General features: G+C 43.2%; 2 protein-coding genes across 3 annotated transcripts in view; one reads left to right on the top strand and one right to left on the bottom strand.

Annotated features, from left to right (window-relative positions):
• Positions 1-5,006: 5,006 nt before the first annotated feature.
• Positions 5,007-13,738, bottom strand: LOC117436232 (translation initiation factor IF-2-like). The gene is made up of 5 exons (XM_034063315.1): positions 13,726-13,738; positions 13,232-13,513; positions 12,764-13,053; positions 8,509-8,538; positions 5,007-6,282 (listed from the first exon to the last, which is right to left on the bottom strand). The coding sequence occupies exons 1-5, from the start codon at positions 13,736-13,738 to the stop codon at positions 6,232-6,234; spliced, it is 666 nt and encodes a 221-aa protein (XP_033919206.1). The 3' UTR covers positions 5,007-6,231.
• EP300 (E1A binding protein p300) overlaps positions 12,182-21,645 on the top strand; it is a 65,928-nt gene continuing 56,464 nt past the window's right edge. Inside the window, exons 1-2 of one of the 2 annotated variants that reach the window (XM_034063285.1) lie at positions 12,182-12,226; positions 13,249-14,130. In XM_034063285.1, coding sequence (XP_033919176.1) covers positions 14,037-14,130 — 94 coding nt within the window. In that variant the 5' untranslated portion in view covers positions 12,182-12,226; positions 13,249-14,036. Of the gene's footprint in view, positions 12,227-13,083; positions 14,131-21,645 lie in introns of those variants that run through there. The other variant, XM_031049891.2, reaches the window with a different exon arrangement.

The following is a 21,645-nucleotide window of genomic DNA, read 5'->3' as shown; positions in this document are numbered from 1 at the left end:
AAAATGTAAAAGGATGCAACAGCAGACTGCAAAGGTTTCTGAAAGTTTTTCTTCACAGCATATTGTTTCCCTCTTGAATTCAAAACCACCCACTAGCAATTTGAATTAAAATCACTGGAAATATAAAAGCTCCAGAAGTGTTTCTGATTGAAATAGGTGGACAACAAACAGATTGTAAAGCTGCACACAGTCGCCATAGCGACGAGGCTTCCAAAAGGATGCAGGGGAGCCTCAGTCTCCGGGAGCATCACCAGCATCCACAGCGCCAGAAGAAGCATGAACATCCTGAAAGGGGGGTTGGGGTTGCCCTTCACAGGGAGCCAGCTGTGTAGGGGCAGGCAAGAGGTTGTGCAGACAGGGTCCTCCCTGCTGCCCCCTTTGCCAAAAGAGGCGTTGGGCAGTTGTAGGGATTTTGGGATCTTGAGAAGATCTTCAGAAATGTGACCTTAGGGCAGCCACCAAGTTGTGATGGACACGTCAGGGCACCGCAAGATTAAGCAAGTGCAAAGGAGTTCCTATCAACAGAAAAAGGAAGACAAGAAGAGCCAAGGGAATCACAGACCAGTCAGCTTAACTTTAGCAAATTATAACTTTATATTTAACAAATAATTGATTTATTTGTAAACATCCAGCAAATGACAACAAGATGAGAAGCAGCCACCTTGGATTTGTCAAGAGCAAGCCATACCAAACCAACCTTCTTTCCTCCTAAAGCACACTAACAGCAGGCTCTGTGGTGAAAGGAAAAGGTCCAGAGGTACTCAGCTCAGCTCCAGCACAGCCTCACACGACTGTGTGCCTAAAGCAGACACAGAAACCCACTGAATGAAACTGGTAAAAGACTAGTTTAGTCTAGACTAGGTGTAGAAGACCCTCTGCTACTCTGGTCTTCATCAGTACTTAATTTTCAAAATTAAAGGCTGTACCAAGTGAGGGTGAGCCAGGATCCAGCCCAGCCCTGTGCACGGCTTTCATACAAATCATCTGTCTGAAAGAAGAACGATCAGGTTTGTTAAACCTGCAGATGACCCAAAGCTGTGTTGGGCTCCAAGTAACACAGATAACTCTCCTAAAAATAATATAAAAGACGCTTTATACAATAAAATAAGACATTCAAATTTTGGGTATGCTTACTAATAGCATCTTGGAGAGACTGAATATACATATAGATGAGATCAGTCAAAATCCTTTGCTACATATCACCCTAAATCAGGAAATTGCTTCCTACCAGAGCACTGTGCAGAGCTCACCTCCTGATTTGTTCTGTCTCTGCAAAAGGGGAACCAGAGCATCTTTTACTTTACATTTTCATTTTTCATTTTTAAGGCCCCCATTTCACCTCAGGCATGCAATAATTCACATGAGTGAGAAAGGAATGTGAAAAGCCTTTGCTGTGTTACTGGCAGGCGTGGAGTCTTCATGAATTGGGAATTCAAATACTTTCTGACCCTTGCTTGGACTGCAGGCTATGGGATGAAAACAGGCCCAAATTACAGTTGATCCTGAGGAAACGTTAATGGTCAAATACGGATTAATATAACAGTGTTTTGTAGTTTTTAGGTTATCAGCCGTAAAAGTAAGTAAAAAATTTACCCCAAGATAGGTCCCAAATTCTTTTCCATTAAAAATGTTCACAGTATTCTTACAACTGCTGGCAACACTGGAGGAGGAGCTGGTATGAGGAAAATGTGCTCAGAAGAAATTGTGCTGAGCAGGATACCAGGTATTTTTCTGAAAGCTGATTTCTGCTGACAGCATCACCTTCACTTGTGCTGCAAGACCAGCATCTGCCTTACTGGCAAGGCTTCCGCCCATACACATCTGTATTTTATATTACCAATGAAGATTTGATCAGGTAAAATTAAAAGTCACTTGCTGATGGGACTTTCCACCCCAATTTGTGAGGGACCTGAATGACAGATACCATCTGAAACACCAGGGTTCACAACTGGTCTGCCAGCCCTACAGCTTGAACCCATGGCTGATCTAAGTAGAAGATACACCTATACAAATGATAATGATGTGGGAACCTGGTTCTTTTGTATCATCTGTTCCCCAAAATTAGAACACCTCTCTGCTTTGCATTGGATAATCCATGCAGTGGAAGATGAACCAGCCTCAAATGAAGGCTCTCACCAGGCTGGGCAGGCTGCAGCCTGCTCCAGGACCATGTCAAACTCCAGGCTGTGCACTTGGAGGAAGCCTTCAGTGCTGTCCTCCTCATAACAAAGAAAGGCATATGTGAATTAAAACACTCAAGGAAAGATGCAGATGAAATGTCATTGTCCATTTTTACCTTTGTTTTAATGAACTGATTCCCTCACTTTCTGTTTTTCTGATTTTCTGGTGATATGAATGGGTGATCAGGTCTGTTGATGTGAAAAATACCCTTGGAGGACTGCTGAAATAAAGTTGTAAGAGGCAGTCGTTGGAGCTGAAAACAAGATTATTTGTAAGTAGCTGGGCTTACCCTAACCACCTCTTCTGGTTTAGTAGTGGAGGAAAACTGGGCCATTTGTGAAACAAGGAATATACAGACAATAAATCTTTTTAAGCTTTTATTAAAAAAGCTTAAGGTTTAGGGAAGATATGTTGAAGGAAAGTTACCGTGGAGATACATATCGTGTTACTTCCCCAAACAGAGCTAAAACAAGATTACCGAGCAAGCTGGGTCATATAGCTTGGCAAAAATACCCAAAGATGACTGGAGATCCCCCTTGGAAGTGGGAGAGTTAGAGGATATATAACCTTATATCCTTCAAAAATCTGTGTTCACCAGAGGGGTCTCTGCATCTGCTGGAAAGCTTGCTGGGGTTTTAGCCTGAAAACACCTTGCCTTCTCCTTGAATTCTCCCCAGACAAGATTAAATCTGAGTAATTCCTTCAGTGGAAACTTCACAAATCACTTTGATAGATGGCTATATAATCTGATGACCGATCATGTGAATCTATTGATTTATTGACTTGATCTTAATCATTATCTCAGTGTGATCCCTTCATTGATTTGTCTTTAATTAGCTTAGTAAAAATAATTAATTAGTCTAACAATATCCTTGCTCAGGTGTGCCTTCACCTGCTCATCCTTTTTAATCTCCTCTGCAGTGAATATGCAAGGTAGATTTACCCTATCGAATAGTCACTGAGGTCACAAACCTGAGGGCAGTGGCAACTTTGGGTAGGGCATATGTAGGCAGCTCAGCTCCGCAGCTCTCCAGCCAACACCTCACACACCCTGTGAATAAACTCATGTCCAGGCATGTTTGGTCTCCAGCATCTCCCAAAGACATCCTATTGCACTGATGAATAAGGGGCATGGAGAGCTTCACCTCAGAAGTCAAACTTTTCCAGGACATTTTTCTGCATGCTATACCACCAAGGAGAGAACAGGACAGCCTGGGCCCTGCACTGAATGATTTATCCTTCCTTAGCTTACACTGGTGAGCACACACGGTTCTGACTCCTTCAAGTTCTTAGGGAAAGAACTGTGCCAAAGTAAACCGAAAGAGAAGGTGAGATTTTAATAACACATGATAGAGATCATAAGTATCCCATTCTGTTCTTTATTTTTTGCATTATCATAGTTCTTGGATACCAGGAGAGATCACACTCCTCTCTGGAGTAAGTACCACACAAAGAGCAAGTCCTGATGGACTTTTATGTGAGATGGATGGGTGGTGAAAGGAAAGGAGCATCTGAAATCCCACAGGAAGGCTCTCCATTGGATGTTTGCACCCAGACAGCTAGAAATTTTGAGCAGAAGGAATGAGACTTCATGCTTGGCACAGGATGGCAGTAAACAGAGAGAGAATTAACTGGATTGATGCTCATGGAGTAACTATCACAGTAACCATCAGAACACACACTCCAGCTGCTCTCAGTGTCCAGGTGACTCTTCTTTTGGGGTTGATGATCTCAAATTCAGACCAACTGCATACTATGACAGAATCAGCAGCAAAAACCTCACATATTACAGATGCCGCCACACCATGATCGAGTAAGGGATGTGGCTTCCCTGATCACTCAATCAGTTAATCTTGTTCTTTACGGATATTGCTATCTGTTAGCCTTGCTGGGAGGTCAGGAGACACCACCTAAACTGGCTTAAAAATGATAAAAAAGCATTTTTTATTTCTTTTTACTTGAATAGCTGTTAGAGGCCTGGTTTGAAGCCAATTTAAATCAGTAGCAGGATTTAATTGGGCTTTGTTTCCAGGCTTGGCAGCAGCCTCTTTTAAAATCATTCCTCTGCTTATAATCAAGACTTGTCCCCGTCAGATTTTGATCACTTCTGCCTAGGTTAGGCTCCGGGACGGGCGGGTGACAGTCACTGCTGCAGTCACACACTGCCCGTGCACTCCTGGCACTCGAAGCCAGGCTGCTTCACTGTTTCCACTGCGACTGCAAATGCAGGAGAGGAGCTGGGAACGAATGGAGCGATGCAGAGTCGGGGAGGGAGGGGTTTGGTGGCTGGGCTGGAGTTAGTCACCGCTGACTTCCATTTCCAGATCATGAGGAAGGACTCAAGCCATTTTAGGCATTTTCTTGGACTTCTTCCTCAGCTTTTAATTGAAATACCCAGAAGGGACAGAGGAATCCACGGGTCCATTTTGCACCGATATGGGATACCCCTACACAAGCACAGATGCACTCGCCCTTTGTCCTGTAGTGTCAGACCACTGTTATTAGCCCTTGGCTTGGCTCCTTCACATGGGAACAGGAGATCTTCCACACATCTCACCTGGAGTCTGACGTACTCCTCTGTGAATAGAGAGACACTCACCTCGGTGCAAATAATTTTTAAAGATTTTCTTTCAGGGGCTAAATGTGCCAGGATGGATCAAATATTCTAAATAAAACACATTTAATTTCTATACCCTGAGGTATATAAATATACATATGTATTTATACATATTTATCTGTCACAGTGTCACATATATGAAGACACATGAGCCAGCAAACTGCAAAATCACAAGAGGCCTCGGGCACCTCTGTTTCTTTTCGTTAGGAATTCACATGCCTACATCTAGCAAAGCAAACAAGAAAAAAAAAACACCTGCATAGCTGCCAAGACAACCAGCACATCCAGCCACAGGCTTTTCACTATGCTACTCACTCTGGTGGTTTAAGTTTTGCATCTCCCCTTGTCCACCAGCTCCATCCTTTTTGCCAGAGTAGCGTCTGGAACATTACCACCAAGATGTCCTGGGGGAGGTAGACATGCCAGGAGCATGTCCAGGCAGAATTCCTTCTGTTCATTGTTGTGGGGTCCATGTTAAAACCTTTTTTTCTCCTGCTGAGACTACTGCTTTTCCTTTGTCCAGAGGAACACAGTGCCTTGGTTGCCCAGGGAAGCTTCTCCTGGGGTTTGGTGCTTGGCCCTGCAGCACCACACAGAATGACCATGGTCAAATCTCTTTCTACAGGGCCCAAACAACACCTGCACAAAACGTTTACTCATCACAACAATGGTGAAAGAACCAAACTTTCTGTCATTTTGTGATGTCAGCTGTGCCTCTCACACTTTGTATATTGCTTTCTTGAAGCCAGTTTGTAAATAGCAACAAATTTGCAGTCGTATAAATACTTACAAAAAAGGAGTAATGTCAGCCTTGGTTACTTTTCTGATCACTAGAAAAGCTCTCTCTATGCTCCCCCAAAGCTACCTAAATGTTTCTCTAGCCCTAATGAAAGACAAATAAGTCCTTGCTGCCAAAATACTGTGCCAACCACAACTTTGACTTTTCACTGGGGTCTGCTGGTGTACGAGTTTTTTAATGGCCAGTCCAGACATGCCAAAAGTTTTAAGCTTTAATCCTGGATGGTTGCATCCTTATTGCAGTGCCTGAGCTGAACCAGGCAGCCAGCCCTCTCCTAACATTCCATTGACAGGCTGTGTCCACCTCTATGCATTTAATCTAGAATGCGCTGTGGCATCCCTCTCCCATGCCTGTCCTGAGATCAAAGGGAAGGCATTTGAGATGGCAAAAGAGGTTAGAGTAGTATCGCAAAATATCACAAATGGGCTCGTAAATCAGCTCACACACCAGCCCTGTTCTGTAGAAATTATCTTGACAGGGCTTCAGACATTGTGAGAGCACCAGGAGAAAAAGTACAGAGGGCCCATTACAGATTCTGCCTTCTTGCTGCTCTTTTGATGGCTTTTATTAGTGTAACACTAGCAGGGGTTGATGCTCCCTTCTCCAAGGCTCACAGGTCTTGTGCACGGGGCAATCAGGGGATGCAAACAGAAAGTCCGGGGCTGCCTGATGTTGGTGTCCCTCGCTAGAAAAGACCAAGAGAAAAAAAACCTCACAGGCATTGAAACGTGAGAGTTCATGAGAGAACTTCTGGGAAGAGAAGTGTTAAGCCCATATAAATTAGGAAGGTAAGGAACCGAGGATTAACCCTATTGTTTTACGCAGAGTTGTTACGTTAGAATGGATTGGCTTTTAGTGTTTGTGGTTAATTATTGACTTCCATCTGGGTATAGAAGGAAAACAGTTGTGGAGGGATTGCCTTTTCTGGCATGCCAAAAAGCTAAGAAAGTACAAGATCTTCTTAGAGAAAAGCAGGAAAAAAAAAAGAAAGAAAAAGAAAAGAAACAAAACAACCAGACCTATATTTATTGTGGAAAAATTTTCTTCCATGGAACTCTAAAAACAGCTCAGATTGTGTTGATTAACTAAATATATTATCCTGTGAACAACAAGGTCCCATTAGCTCTCTCAGGCCAATACCCTCTGTACTGAAAACCTCTCAATTCAGTAAACTTCTCTGCTGTGGAGTAAATTCCTGCCTGACTCTATCAAAGGAATCCCTTTATTATCCTGAAGCATGAAAACTAATAAATCAGACAAAAGTGTTATTTTTCCCCCCTTTTTGCATTTTGATTGCAGATATCAAACACCACATTGCAGTTCAGCATAATGTTGTCGCAAATGAAAAAGAATTAATTAAGGAATACCACGTGAAAAAAAGAAAAAACAGCAAAGGAAGGAAAGGTACAACAGAAATAAGTGTATTCTGTTCTTTATAAGCACACGTGTTGACAATGGATTTGTATCCATGGGACAATTCAGGAAACAAATGAGAAGATATCTTTTGGGTTTAAGCTCACCAGATTTCAAAGCACATTGTTTATACCTTCTGCAGTGCAGTAACGCTTATCAAGAACTTTCTCATTGGATACCAGAGTCAAAAGAAGTAGGAGGAATGTGAACAGCATGCTTCCTCCGGATCGTTACAGTATCTCTAATTCTTTCAGCACAGATTTCTCATGTTAGCTTGAGCTCCATCTCACAATGACCATTTTTAGCAGATCATTGTAAATATAGTGCTGACCTGACCAAGTTGTTCAGAAATTTGCTATCATTTCACTCTCTACAAGCTCAAAACATGTGGCAAGTTCAAGGGCTCTTACTTAAAAATATACTTCCATTCTAGAACCTCTTGCTTGCATCCCTGTAATACTCTGGGATAAATCAAGTGCTGATGTAAATGCATTAATTGCAGTGTAATTTCATTTAGAAGATACAAGAGTACTACATTTTCATTTAACGATTCAAATGTGCTTTCTGTAAGGGGGAAATCACCTCCCTGTTACAGAGGTGAGAGCTGATTCTAGGAAATGAAAGGCAGCAATTTGGCCAGTCATTGGTAAAGCTGGGAGAGCACGCAAACCTCTTGCTCTATTCCATGTTTGTGCTTCCAACATGAACCGGAATATGAAAACATTGTATGAAGATACATGCATCTCAGAGCACGAGATCTGGCTCTAGCTCACCAGACTGAAAGCTGTGGTATTCCTCAGCAGAGTGTACCTCTGCCCCTCTCTTACAATGAGAGGTCAATTTTTGTCTTTCTCTGTTTCATTCTTGCAAGGGGAGACTGGATGGCATGTTTGCTAGGAATATAATGTTGCATTTGCTAATGAAATAAAGTGGTCTTTTTGGAGAACTTCTTTTAAGCAAAACCATGTGTTCCAGGGAGGAAACATTCTTCTGGTAAACAGCTGAGCCCTTAACATTTAGCAACATAACTCTGTGTTTGCAGCTATTGAACACTGTGTGACTGAGGAAGCCTGCGTTTCTGGGAAGGAGGACTGAAAGCATTTTGCTTGCTGTCAGAAAGCCAGCCCTTTCTTTTATGTATACGCTACATGCAAGAACCATCTATTGGCTGGTTACTTCTTATGGTTTTAATAAAATTTGTCTCATATCAAGACGCTGCTGGGTTTTAATGTTGACGCCGCACTGAGCAATGTTCTCTGCTCCAGCACAGCTGGCTCTTGCTTTCCAAAAATATAGCTGTGCTCTGGCATTACTTGCAAAAATTGCAGCCTTAAATCATTTCCTCACCCTTCTGACCTGTGCAAGGAAGGACCCTCCACATGCAGATCTCCCCTCTGGTTTGAAGAAGAGGGTCATTCTTCTTCCGCTCCCCAGGAGCGGTGCTGTGAGAGCAGAGAGCTACTGTGGCAGAATGTAACTGGGGAACAGGAGAAATTACCTGCCAGACACAAGCAGCAGCCCCGGGAAGCTGAGGAAAAAAAGAAAATACATGTGAAAACTGAAGGCAGAAGCAGGATGAGAAGATTGGAGTGCCCCATCCCTGGCTCCTGCTCCCCACATCTGAGTCCCCCTCTTTTGGAGATGCTTGCACAGCCACAGGGCTGCAGGGCAAATCCTGCTGGAGGAGAGCAGAGAAGCTTCACTTAGTATAAGTGATTTCCAGAGCGGCATTGGTGAGGGGAGGAGGTTGGTCGGGTGACTTTGAGATCACACTCTGCTTCTCCATCCAGCAGCTGGAATTGAAGGCCACAGCCCTTGCTCCCTCCGAGCTGATGGAGATGATTCTTCTTCTGCCTGCTCATTTCACTGAAGCTTGGATGCTGAGCTCTGGGTGTCACAATTATCCTTGCAGTACAAGAGGATCGTATCTTGTTCCCTGTAGCACTCAAAGCAGCTGGGCATGCTTACCAATTTCTGTAAGTACCAGCTAAGGCCAAAGGAGATCCCATGATAGAAGTTCAAGGCCCTGCCTTCCTCCTCTTACTTCTTACCTGAGCAGATTCTCATTTTAATCAGACTTATGGTACTTTCATCCAGTTATCTCAAAGTACGTAATGACTGCTGTAATTACTAGCAATAATGAGCTAATCAGTTCTTCTAGGTACTCTTTTCAAGGGATAAATGCTGCTATTCTTGCTGTAAGAAGTGAGAAACTGAGGCAAGGAAGAGCAGTTGTTGGGTAGCTTTGGTTTACTTTTAATAGTATAATCTTTTCCTGGTTTTATTTGTATAGATTTACATATTTGCTTCATAGTATGTTCTGCATTCTATTATTGCTTTCCAGTAATTTTGTCTGTTATTGTTTTGGCAGATAGCATTTAGAAACAGTTGGTTGTGTGTATGTACTGAGGTTCACTTAAGAAAACAGCAGTGTTTTTAGAAAAATTAACAGATGCTGAAGAGGTTTTCTTTTTTGCTGTTTATATATATATATATATACATGATTTAGCTTAATGTTTTTCTTCTGGGTTTTCCTTTTTTTGTCCTCCTTCTCTTGTTTAGATGACCTTAATTTTCAGGAAAAAATATGAGTAGAATTCTGTTCTATTTATTTTCCATATACTCCAGCTTGCATTTAAGTCTCTAATATGGAAGGATAACTGAATATGTCTAATATATAAAGAACTAAGATATTCTACCAGTTATGATGCTTGTAAGGCAGAGGTATGGTCTGACTAATATATTAGTTAATTGCTTATATCTGTAATTCATATTCAGAAGACATGTTGATTTGGTAGCGTTTAGCAAAGAGTATGTTTCCTACAGCTAAGATAAGCTTTTCTGAACTTGTTTAAAGGGTAGATAGACAGGTACCCAGAACAGAGGGGAAGCTGCAACAACAAAAAAAAAGACATTATTTGTTTGTCAGAATTTTCTGGAACTTAACAAAACTAACTGATGCATACTACTCTGTGGAGTAGCAAATAACTAACCAGTTATTTAATTTTTATCTCTCAGGCTGTGCTCCAGCAAGCACACATGTGCTTAGTTTTACTATGGTGAGTAGCACAGTGCAATTTCAGTGGAACTATGTGCTATATAAAACTAAGCACACATGTAACTATTGGTAGGATTAAGTCTCTAGATAGGAACTAGTGTCATGAAACTCTTATTTGAAACATCTGCTTTGCTCTAAACTTGTTGTTTAGTAAGGGCCTGACATTTAGGTGTTTATGTGCACCTTGGTATCTTTATAAAGGTGACACTAATTCCTTATTGAATGGTGGATTAAGGGCCTCTAGAAAGTCTGAAAACCTTATATAGACTTAGTTCAGTCAACTTTTAATTCTAAGGAGACTTAAAAATAAAGTTAGTCTCTGCTGTGTTTAAAAAAAGTGCTTCACAAGCTAGGGGAAGTCAATCTGTCAAAATAAATAAATCGAGGTAATGTAAGACTTATATAACTGGAAATTTGGTGGGATTTAAGTAGCAATAAGAGGCAAAAAAACCTGTGAGAACCATAACATTGTTTCTAAGGTGACATGGCTGGTTTTGATGCTGCTAGCCCTGACAACCTTAATTCTGAGATTTTCTGCTCTCCAGAGTATTTTCCTATTGCTTATTTGTTCTTTCAAGGCTCCCTCCTCCTCTCTTCTAAAACATACAGATTTGCACACTGCTTATGGCTCTATGAGTTCTCCAGCAGGCTAATGCATGTACAATCTTTAAGCACTTTTGGACCTGTTTGAATGTAACCCTATTTGTGTTTTCCCTTTTGTGCTGGGGGAGACAAGAATCTTGCTTTAAATAAAGCCCAAACAAGGGAAGTTGAAGGGTGGGAGTATGTGAAGGAGCTGGTGGATAGCTGTGGATCTCTGCTCGTACCTTCTCTCAATGTGTATTTATCCTGCTGTTTAGGCTAGACTCTTCCCGAATGCCTGCTTTGGTTCTTACATACAGGATTGTGTAGAGCTCTGCCCTGAGGGTGGGCAAATATCCTGCTGCTTTTTCCATTAGATACATACGCAGGCCTGCATCTCCCTTCCACTCCTATTCTGTAATGGTGTATGGCCTGAAAGAGCCCAAACACACCGAAGGGGAAAGCTGGAATAAGGTATTTCTCCACTGATCAGTCCTTAAAGATTTGAGGAAAACTCTTGGTGGGTCAGTAATCCTCACTGAGCTCTCAAAAGGCTCATAAAGCTGTGAAGGCTTTTTGAAGGATCATGCAAATATCACCTGCTCCTACCTGCAGCCTAAGGGTCAGCCTATGCCCAGCCTCAGAAGCGCAGGCCCTGTTTCAGGACGCTGCTATATACCACATAATACCTCCTGCCTTCTTCCCCAGGAGGGTATGGCATCAAGTGCGGGGTTTGTGGGTTTACGGCATAAACTGGAGGTGGTGGTGTTGTTGGTGTGGCTTTTATTTATTTTTTGTAAGGCAGATGGAAACCCTCCTATCCCGAGTGAAGCAGTATGCAGGGTGTCTCTGGGTTTCGTGCATTCACCACCCACCGGCCGCTGCGGGTCTGGTTGCCGTAGGAGGGGGATGCTGCGCCACATCCCAGCTTCATCCAGGCAGAGGATGGGGACGGGGGGGGCAGTGGGAGGCCGCTCTGCCCCGGGGCCTGCCAGAGCTGCCATGTCTGTGGCGCAGCAAGGCCCGGCATCGGCGGGAGGAGCGCCCCGACCCACGGCACCACGGGGAACCGACCGGGCGCCCACACCCTTTCAGGGAGGGAGGGCCGCGGAAGCCCGCTTCATCCACCGGACCCCCAGGCAGTGGGTATCGGGTGGTGAGGTGGCCGCGCTCCCCCCCCAGTCCGACACTTTGCGGCCGGCAGAAAAAGGCGGAGGAAGAAGGAAGAAGACGTAGCCCCTTTTTTATTACTTAAAACCCCTTTCGCCTTAAGGGGCGGGACCAGGGGAGTTTGCGGAAGAGCCATGCCACACGCGGGGCGCTGATTGGACTGCCGCAGTCTCATGACGGCAGCTGGGCGGTTCCACTACCCTATCCCCCTCCCCCTTCACCGCCCGCCCAGCGGCACGCCAGCCCCCCGCGTTCCATTGTGTGCGCCAGCCCCGCCGGGCCCCGCCCCCAGGCCTGGCCCCGCCCCCTTTTCCTCTTGGCTCATTTCCGGCCGCCGCCGCCGCCGTTTGCTTCCCTCCGAGGACTCGGGAGAGTGAAGAAACAACAGCCGCCATTTTGTTTGTGTGTGAGCGACTGAGGGAGGGAGCGAGAGCGAGAGGCCGAGCCGGACGGGGCGAGTCAGGGGGAGGGCAGCGCAGAGAGACCCAGGGGCCCGGACAGGGGACGGGGAGAGAAGCGAGGAGCCGAGACGCCGCCCCCCCCACCCTGCCCGTCCCCGCTCTCTTCTCTCTTTTTGCTTTCCTCCTTTTCCCCGACTTCCTTCTCTTCCCCCGCTATCGCTTCTGCCCGCTCCGCCACACACGTCACAGCAGCGGCCGCAGCCGGGCCGCCGCCGAGCGCCAGGCAGGGGCAGTAGGGAGCCTGCGCTCGGCCCCCGCGCTGCCTGCGCCGTCCCGCCCCACCTCCCCACCCCCCCCTCCGCCGGGCAGCGCCGGGGACCCCCCTCCCCCTCCCAGCCATTTAATTTAACCCACCCCGGGGCCAGTCCCCCACCCTCCCCCGGCGTGGATTTTATTCTATTTTATTATTTGAATTTTACCCCTTTTTTCCCCCGTCCTCGGAGGAGTCGCTGACCGGCCTCCTTCCCTCCTTGACTACCAACCTCTTCGCTTCCTTCCCCACCCTCGCAGAGGCGAAGAGGGAGTCCCCGCCGCGCCCGGATTTTTTCTCCCTGGCTTTCCGCGCCCCGCATAGCCCGTGGTCCGCGGGAGCGGAGACCGGGCAGCCCCCTCTCTGCCCGGCGCCAGCGCTCCCAACCGTACTCGGCTGTTCGGGAAGGGGGAAGGTAGGCTGAGGGGGGGAGGGGCCGGCTTCTTCCTCCTCCTCCTCCTCCTTCTGCCGCTGCTGTGGGATCGGCCCCTCTGCCTGCACCGGAGGGGGGGCAGCCTGCTACTGAGAACGCGAGAAAGAGGAAGGGGAAAGAAGAAGGGGGGGGGGAGCAGAGAGGGTGTTGAAACCCGCCCGCCACCTTCCCATCCCGCGATCGGTGCTGCCTCCATCAGGACAACAACCCCTCCTCCTTCCCTGCACAACAAGATGTGAAGCGGAGACTCCTGGGACTTATCCTCACCCTCCTCATCCTTACAGCTCCCCTTTCTGCAGCCATTAGCGACGGGCGAGGAAGAAGCGAGTGGAGCTGGGGACCCCGCGCACGCCTTGCCTCTGTCCCCGCCGCCACCCCCCCAGCCCTGTCGCTGGCGGTGGGTTTTTTTCTGCAGGGTGGTGTTGGAGGGGGAAGGAGCTGCTGCTAGAGGACGGTGATCTTTTTTTCTTTTTTCCTCCTCCTCTCCCCTCCTTCGCCCGCCTCCTTGTGGCGATGAGGAGGAGGAGGACGGCGCCGAGGAGGAAGAGGCTGATGGCGGCGGTGAGGAGGCAGCAGGAGGAGGAGACCCCCCGAAGGATGAAGAAGATGATGGTGGCGGCGGTGAGGAAGTACCAGCAGCACAACAGCCGGGATTAATTTTACAAAAGAAAAAACAAATCCAACAAAAACCAAACAACAAAACCAAAACCCCAACAGCGCTTTTTTAATTATTTTTTCCCTTTTTTTTGTGGGGGCTTTACCTGCTTTTCCCATCTTCGCTCAGCTCTTTCGCCTGGGGGAAGAGGACTCTTCCTCCCTCCCCCCACTCCGCGCCAGCTCCCACCTTCTCCCCGCTTCTCCGCTGCCGCCCTCCCGGAGCCCGAGGGGCAGAAAAAGGGGAACTTGGCCCCCTCCTCCGCCAGATCTTCGTCGCTCGCTCTCGGCGTTATTGTTGTTCTTCAGCTGCCTCGGGGCCCGAGAAGAAGGAGAAGGTTTTGGGGTTCACTCCTCCCCCAGCCCCCCGCACCTCCCGTCTCTCTGCTCTGAGTGATTGTCTAAAAAAGAATTAAAAATGGCCGAGAATGTGGTGGAGCCGGGCCCGCCTTCAGCCAAGCGGCCTAAACTCTCCTCACCGGCGCTCTCCGTGTCCGCCAGCGACGGCACAGGTCAGTCTCGGGGGCCCTGGCTCTTCCCACCTTTCGGTGCCGCAATTACTGCCCTTTTCTCCCCTCTTCTGCCAAAATCTCCTCCCTCTCGCCGCTCTTCACTCGTGCCTGCCTTCGTCCTTTACGTCTGTCTGTTTCTCTCGGGTTTGCTCCATTTGAACGTATTGGCGTTTAATGGCATCGGGAGAGTGCTCGGATGTTTCTGCCCTTCTATTTTTTCGGAAGTGATTGAAAGCAAAGCTGTTCAATTTATTGTGCTTTTGATCAACTGTAGATAAGATGTAACAGTTTGTCATTTTCGTGTCTTTCACAGTAGTAGTTATTACTGAGCTCCTTGCAAACCATGTATCTTTAATGCCAGTTGCAGAAAGTGCTGAGGATGATGCTTTTGTACACTTTATTGCTGAATTGCGTATGTACATTTGTACACGTGTATGTGTCTTCTTATTTTGCGTAAACAAGGGGTTTTTTTTACAGCTAGTTCAGAAATGAGATTTATTTCTCTGCTATTTTCCATTTTTTAATTCTTACATGCAGTCGTCTTATTTGCTTCACTTTTTACAGTCCTCCTTACTTTTCCTTGCAGAAGGATCTCTAAAAACTGCTTTCCTGATTCTAAGAGACCATCGACTTTAATAAAAAAACAGCTAAAACCAAAATCCATATCCCAGGCTTGGGGTATAAGATTTATTGAGGCTCTTATCATCTTATAATTAATATGTTATTTCATCTTATCTGCATTAAGAATCAACATGGAGTGTACCTCATCTCACATTTCTTTGCTGTGAGGCCAAAATGTCTGAAATTCCCTTATAGGCTTAAGAGCTGTGAAGATCCTCTGCAGTCCTGCAAAGGTCCCCGGTGATGCTGTGCAGGCAAGCTAGATGTTGGGAATCTTAGGTGTCCCAACCCCTAGCCAATATGAACTGGTTGTACAGGGAGGGGGAGGGAGTAACAAAGGGCCGTTCAGCTTTTTAATGCTTTTTGAGAAGCAGATGAGTACTTGGTGTCATTTTGCGATGAGAGTACTTGGTTACCTGTCCCACAGGAGTTTCTTTGAACTCACTTTAGATCTTCTTATCCTGTGGCACATGGAGGAGGCTTCCTCCTGCCAGAATCTGAGTTGTGGTATTTCTGAAGCCACCGGTGGTCTTGCCCGATGCTGTTAACAGCTGGCAAGAAAAAGAAATAGTTGCTTCTTGTTTTGTTCATTTGTTTTTAATGCTTCTTATTTGGCAGTGAACAGAAGGCTTTAGTAGCCATTTTTGGTTGAGCAGTGTATGTGATTCGACTTGGAATCATCAGGCAAATTTTATTATTGCCTTCTCTTGTCTTCGTGAGTGACGTATTAATTTTGAAAAAGTTTGTGTGTAACTTTTAATGCATATGGCACAGGCAATAATATGCTGTAGCTGGAGAACATGCCAGTTCCTCATATCAACAGGTCTCTAGTAGGAGAGTAGAAGAGTGTTGGAGGTGCTGGTCTTTAGAGCTAGTTATTGGGTGGTTTGTGCTAGACTTGGAAACCAGTACTTAATTGAGTAGTAACTGGTTTTAATTTGTCTTTATAGTGGTTAGCTTGCTCTGTTTAGAGAGGTGAACTAAAAATACATGCTGTGAGAGAAGTTCTGATTTAAAGATGTATTTTAATTCAGATGAACTCACATATCTAAGTTAGGACATTTGTGATCAGATAAGGTTTGGATAATCTGTGTCAGTTTAACAGGTGCAGATTTTTGCAGAGTACTTAGTTTATTTTAATAATTAGCTTACTGGACAGCTTAATGAGCTTTTTGCAGTCATGCTGAAACATCATGGATTGTTGGACAGCTTCAGCAGTGCACAAATGGGGTAATTTGTCTGAAAGTGATGGAGATAGTCCTCACCAGATAGCTATGCGGAGGTTTATAGTGGTGTGAAGACTTAGAAATATGCTACATAAAAACTGTTGAAGGAGTCTTACTCTTCTGAGTTGAATTCTTTTTTGTTGTTGTTGACACCTGGATTTGTGACAGTTCCATTTTCTGTTTTTGTAACATGATATCATACTTGTTCTCTGTTTAGATGAAAGCAAACCTCTTAACCAGTATGTGTAATTTGAGGGTGTTTTTTCATTTGCTGATTGATAGACTATTTTTTTTTGTCCCACTTTTGCTGTTGTGAGAAACTTCTTGAAGTTTACATTTTAAACCTATCTGCTCCTTAAGTTTGCTTTGAAATAGTGCAGGCAGCTTTCATTAAGTAAATTCCACTTATAGAATCTGTTGTATTGTCCCCACTCCTTAGTTAATTATAGAAAATAAATAACATGGTGCTTATGTACTTACTCAAGCACTGTTTTTCAAACTGTTATTCACAGCATTGTCAGAAAGAGGGAAGAAGGAAGGTAACAAACTTGCACTGTTGATGAAACTTTTCACAGCACATATACAACAGTGGCTTTCTCAGTGTTTCTTTTGCTGTCAACTTTTTGACTTCTTAATCTGAAATACTCTTTTAGCTTGTCAGATACCTAAAAAAGACTGACTAGTTACTTATGCCCAAATATATGAAAATGTTGTCTACTTATATTGAAAACTAAGGTGAATCTCTAATTCATGTGTGTTTTCACAGTGGACCTGGATGGTACTGTGCTTGGAATGTACTAAACAAAGCTGCATTTCCCACTGTTGTTGCAGTGCTCCACCTCTTCTGTCTTGAAAGTCTTAAATGATTTGTGTGTTCCCTTCTCAGAATTTGCTTTGCCATAGAACATGCTGTGTTAATGTAGGTTTCAGTTGCTTTATTGGTGCTAATTCCTTCTTGAGGACATAAGAATAACATAGACTTGCATGGAAATGGAAGTGTTCGTAGCACATTTTCTAATAAACATTTTGAAGTAATTTAGGAAGTCTTGGTGTTGTCAGTGTTGTGTAGTATATTAGAATTTTTTGAATGGTCTCATTTTCCTCTTTAATACTGTGTACTTCTAGAATAGCTTCAGGAACAGGACTCAGTGTGTGCGTGTTCCCTTAAACTGCGAGAGGTTTTTCTACAACTTTTTCTTTTCTCCTATTTAAATATTTTTTCCTATTTAAATATTTGTTGCATTTGGGTGACAAGAAGAGTGATAATTTTATATACATCTTTTCCAGAGGTTTACTTTTCTGAGGACCAATACAGCTCTACTTTGGGATCTGTACCTTTTGCTGGTGCAGTACGGGTAGTATGGGACCTGAGTTTGTTACACTGGGTAGGCAGCTCTTATGTACTAGCATGAGAACTACTTTTCCACTATGGCTCAGTTTCTTATCTTTCCTCTACTGCTAGAAACATTGTTGCGATGTGTTGCAACTACTCTTTACAAGGCTTCCTTAAACATTGTGTTAGCAAACTGCTGTATGCTACTCTGTGTGGGTGAACCCATAACAGAATAATTTGAGTGCATCCTGAAGAGTTATCTCATTGAGTAAATGGGTGGAAGTCTTTGTAAAGAAACATTTTTGACTGGATGCCTTAAACTAGTGATATTTTTTTTTTATTTGACCTTTTTATTTGTGAACCTCTCAGTTTTTCCTGCAGTAATGCAGGTGTGCTGAAATTGCCGCATACAGATTTATGTGTGGTTTAATCATGTTTTATAGCCCCCTTCCCCTTTTTAGAAATAACCTGATTTCTGTGAACTAGGAAAGCTTTTAGGACTCTTGGTTCAGAACTGCTGTGTTTTGTGAGGGAATAAAAATGAAGTGTATTCTGCTGCAGCGTGGTTGTATGGTGTCATATCTTTGGGCTGCTAGATCTGAAAACAGGATTTTTAGTGCTTAGTGTTTCTGGCTTGCTGTAACATTGTCAGTTTTCCACAGTTAATTTGCATGTGTTTTGTATCAGAGATCAATGTATGTATTTTTGTGATATGTGACTTATTCAGTTTGCTATATCCAGAAGTTGCATTTTTCTGAGTAACAGCGCATCTTCAATCTCCCTTTCAGAATTCAGTCTTTCTTTTTATGAAATTTGTATGTTCCTTTTTTTCTCAGGAACTGCTTCTGACCTTCAAAACTTTACTCTCTTACATCAAGGGTCTAAGACTTGTGACAAAACTTCTCACCAATTTAACTGATACTCTTCTTTCATTTGTTCCAAATGTATCCAAATGTTTCTTTGCTCAAAATTGATTGTATTAACCATGTCTCACTTTTCCAGAGGCATGTGCATAGTTTTTAATTCTGTTTATAGGCAGCTATTTTTTTCCCCTTAGTGTTTGTATATACTATTTTTAAAAACAAGTACTTTTCACAGATCTGTTTTCTGGCTAATGTTTAAGACCAGATCATTGGCTACATTTAAATTAGTCATCAGTTACATAGTTTTATCCTGTTGTTGAGCACCACATTTTTTTTTCCATTTTTTTCCCCCCCCAACTATTAACTGTTGCTAGATAAGAGATGCCTTAAAATACAGTTTGATAGGTGGCATACACTGTAAATTGGCTACTGCAGTATTAGATGCTTGTGTGGCAAAAATGGGCATCTTTGCTTTGTAGCTAAGTAGGTTATTGAAGTAACTGCATTAGGAATAAATCTAAGACAAATTTAAGTCTACGAGACTTTCTTTAGACAGAAGGCTGATGATTCATATGGTGCTTAGTAACTTTTTAAAGGAAATCTTACAAACTTTTGAACACTGTAGATTTCTGAACTGCTGCATCTGCCATTTTTGCCCCCTTCACCAGGTGGATTTTGTGTCTGTTTGACACAGGTATGTACTTTTTCTGAGCAGTGTTAGAAAGATAACTATTTAAAGAAATCTACTATGATGTGAGGACTGTACATATTGTGATCTAAAACTGAATCTTGAGCACTTACCAATAAAAAGACCCTGAGAACAAAAAGCCAGTTTGCAGTTACTGTTTAAAAATAAAGAGTCACAAGTTTGATATTGCAGGGAAAACCTTTGTTGCTGATCTTGGGAATTTAAATCTTAAAGAAACAACCCCAAACAAGTAATTTTTGCATCTTGTCAGCCCCTCTCCTAGAGCAGGGTTTCGTTTTAGTCTAGAGGGTCCCCAGTTCAGGTTGTCAGTTGTGTGTTTGCAGAAAGCCAGAGTTTATCTGGGAAGGGTCTAGTGGACTTCTGGGTTTAGTGTATTTTTTAGGGCATTTGGGTTTCAGAAGGTACTAGGGACAAACACTGAACTTCTACCATAGGAATTCTGGTTTCTCGGACCTTTACAACTTGGAGAAAACGTTTTTTACTATTAGATTTTAATTTTGTATGATTTAGCATGCATCTCTTGCATCTTCTCTGTAGACCACTTGATTATATCCGGTGTCTCACCTCAGTGTCTTGCTTAGATGCTTTAGCAGTGCTTGTTCCAACTGCATAGATACTGTAATTTTTCTCATCACCCGAATTAGTGCCCCCTCTGAGAGAGATTGGGCAAAAGTAATTTAAATTTATTATTTGACAAATGGAGTAATTTTGCTGTGTAGATTTAACTGACAGATAAACAGTGCACCTGTCTCCAAGGACTTGGCTCTTCTGTCTTTACTTAAACTATAGCAGCGGGCTAAAGTAAAATACATCTGTCTCTGCATATGGTTGTATGCACTGACAAAAAACTTCCGTAGGGTTACACTGAATTTGTAGAATTTCAAGTAGAACTTGAACTAGAGCATTTCATAGAACTCTCCCTGGGAAGTAAGTATCTGAGAACATGACTTTGTTCTCTTCCTAAATAGCAACAATTTTCCTTAAAATGGATTGTCATACAAACATATTTAAAGCACTCTTAAAAATGTGATGTGCTATATTCTTTAAGCACACATTTTTTCCAAAGCTTTTTTAAAAAAATCAGAAAATGGAATGTTGAATTCTGAACTCAAATCATAGTAATTTGTGGTTTAGTTGGTGATGTCAGCTGGGTTTGCAGGAACAGCAAGGAGATGAAATTGTGGTATAAACAAAGATGTTCATTTTAAAAGTGCAGGTTAGGTACAGCACAAGTTACTTTCTCAAAACCAGTACAGGTTATTTTCTCTTATTGATGGTTGTGAGATGGGGTAGAGGAAGATTTTGCTTTTTTCTACTTGATGGTGTGGAACACCTCTGTGCTGTACCTTTTGGTGCATCTCCATACCAGATGTAAGTACAGTTTTTAACCGTATCTGTGTGCAGAATCATGATTTACTGTTTTTTTTTTCTGTGTTGTAGAACTCTCAAATACAAGTGAATAGAAAAATCTCTCTTGGAATATACTCTTACTGTCTTAATCATAGAATAGGGTTGGAAGGGACCTTAAGATCATCTAGTTCCAACCTCCTTGCCATGGGCAGGGACACCTCACACTAAGCCATGCCACTCAAGGCTTTGTCCAACTAATGAACTAGAATAATCCAATTCTCAGGTTTTATTCTTCTTTTTCAGAATTCTAATAAAAAATAATAGAATTTTGGCAAAATGCTGGTGTCTGGCTTAGTCTGCTGAAGCTAAACTGCTTTTTACATATTCCTGAATATAATTTTAGCATCCCTGTGGAATTACTGCTTCAGGATAAAGAAGTCTGAGCTGCTGATGTCTGTTTTTTTTTTTTTGTTTACTTGTACATAAATTCAGCATTGTTTTTTTTGTTTTACTCAGTAGTAATGTTGGGCAAACTTAAGTCAGTAATACTCAGAAAACTGACTTAACTTTTCAGTAATTGTGTATGTTAATTGCATCATTTCAGAGTCGTCATTTACTTGACAATGAAGTGAACTTTACTCTTTTCTTGAAACTGATTTGTAATCGCTTCTAAAATGAAACTCTGTTTGTGCACATAGGGGTGTTCATTTCCTATCAGCCTGTACCCATTCTTTGCCCTCCAGTACAGCAGACCACAGGGCATCTCTAACTTTCCCTGTGCACAGTGGTCCACAGTTTATCAGACTCCTAACGGAAATGCCACTCTTACTATATAACAGTATCACAGACCATCATTAGGGAACTTAAGGTGATCTTATGGGAGTTTCAGTGGCATACACAGGGTATTCTTTGGAATAGGAGTACTAATTTAGAGACTTTGCACTAAAGTTAAAGGTAGCTCAATGAAATCTATGCAAATAACATCTTCACAAGGAAATTATTAACTGTGAGATTTGAGCATTTTGGAATTAGTGACAAAATTTCACCTTATTTGGGTCAGAGATGGCAAGACTCATTCATACCTTTGCATTAAGTAACAGGGTGAATAGGCAGGGACACAAACAGTGACGCTGAAATTCCCCTTAAGTAGTGTCAAAAACATCAAACATACCCTGTCTTGATTCTTGTGCCTAGTCTTTTCCATATGATTACACCACTTTTGTTTTCCTACACCAGCTACAATTCTGTGTTCCAGAATCACAGCCATTGAATTTCTGTTATGGTTTTTCAGTGATAAACACCTACTGTTGTCTGTAGGTCTAAATAGTGGGTTTTGAAGAACTTTGAATATGACCATGAAAGCAGTTTGTTATAAATATGATTTTTCTTCTGAAGTGGCAAAAAATCATCCAG

This window comes from Melopsittacus undulatus, chromosome 5 (genome assembly GCF_012275295.1).
Source record: "Melopsittacus undulatus isolate bMelUnd1 chromosome 5, bMelUnd1.mat.Z, whole genome shotgun sequence".
NCBI lineage: Eukaryota > Metazoa > Chordata > Aves > Psittaciformes > Psittaculidae > Melopsittacus > Melopsittacus undulatus.
This window is presented reverse-complemented; position numbering and strand designations above follow the sequence as displayed.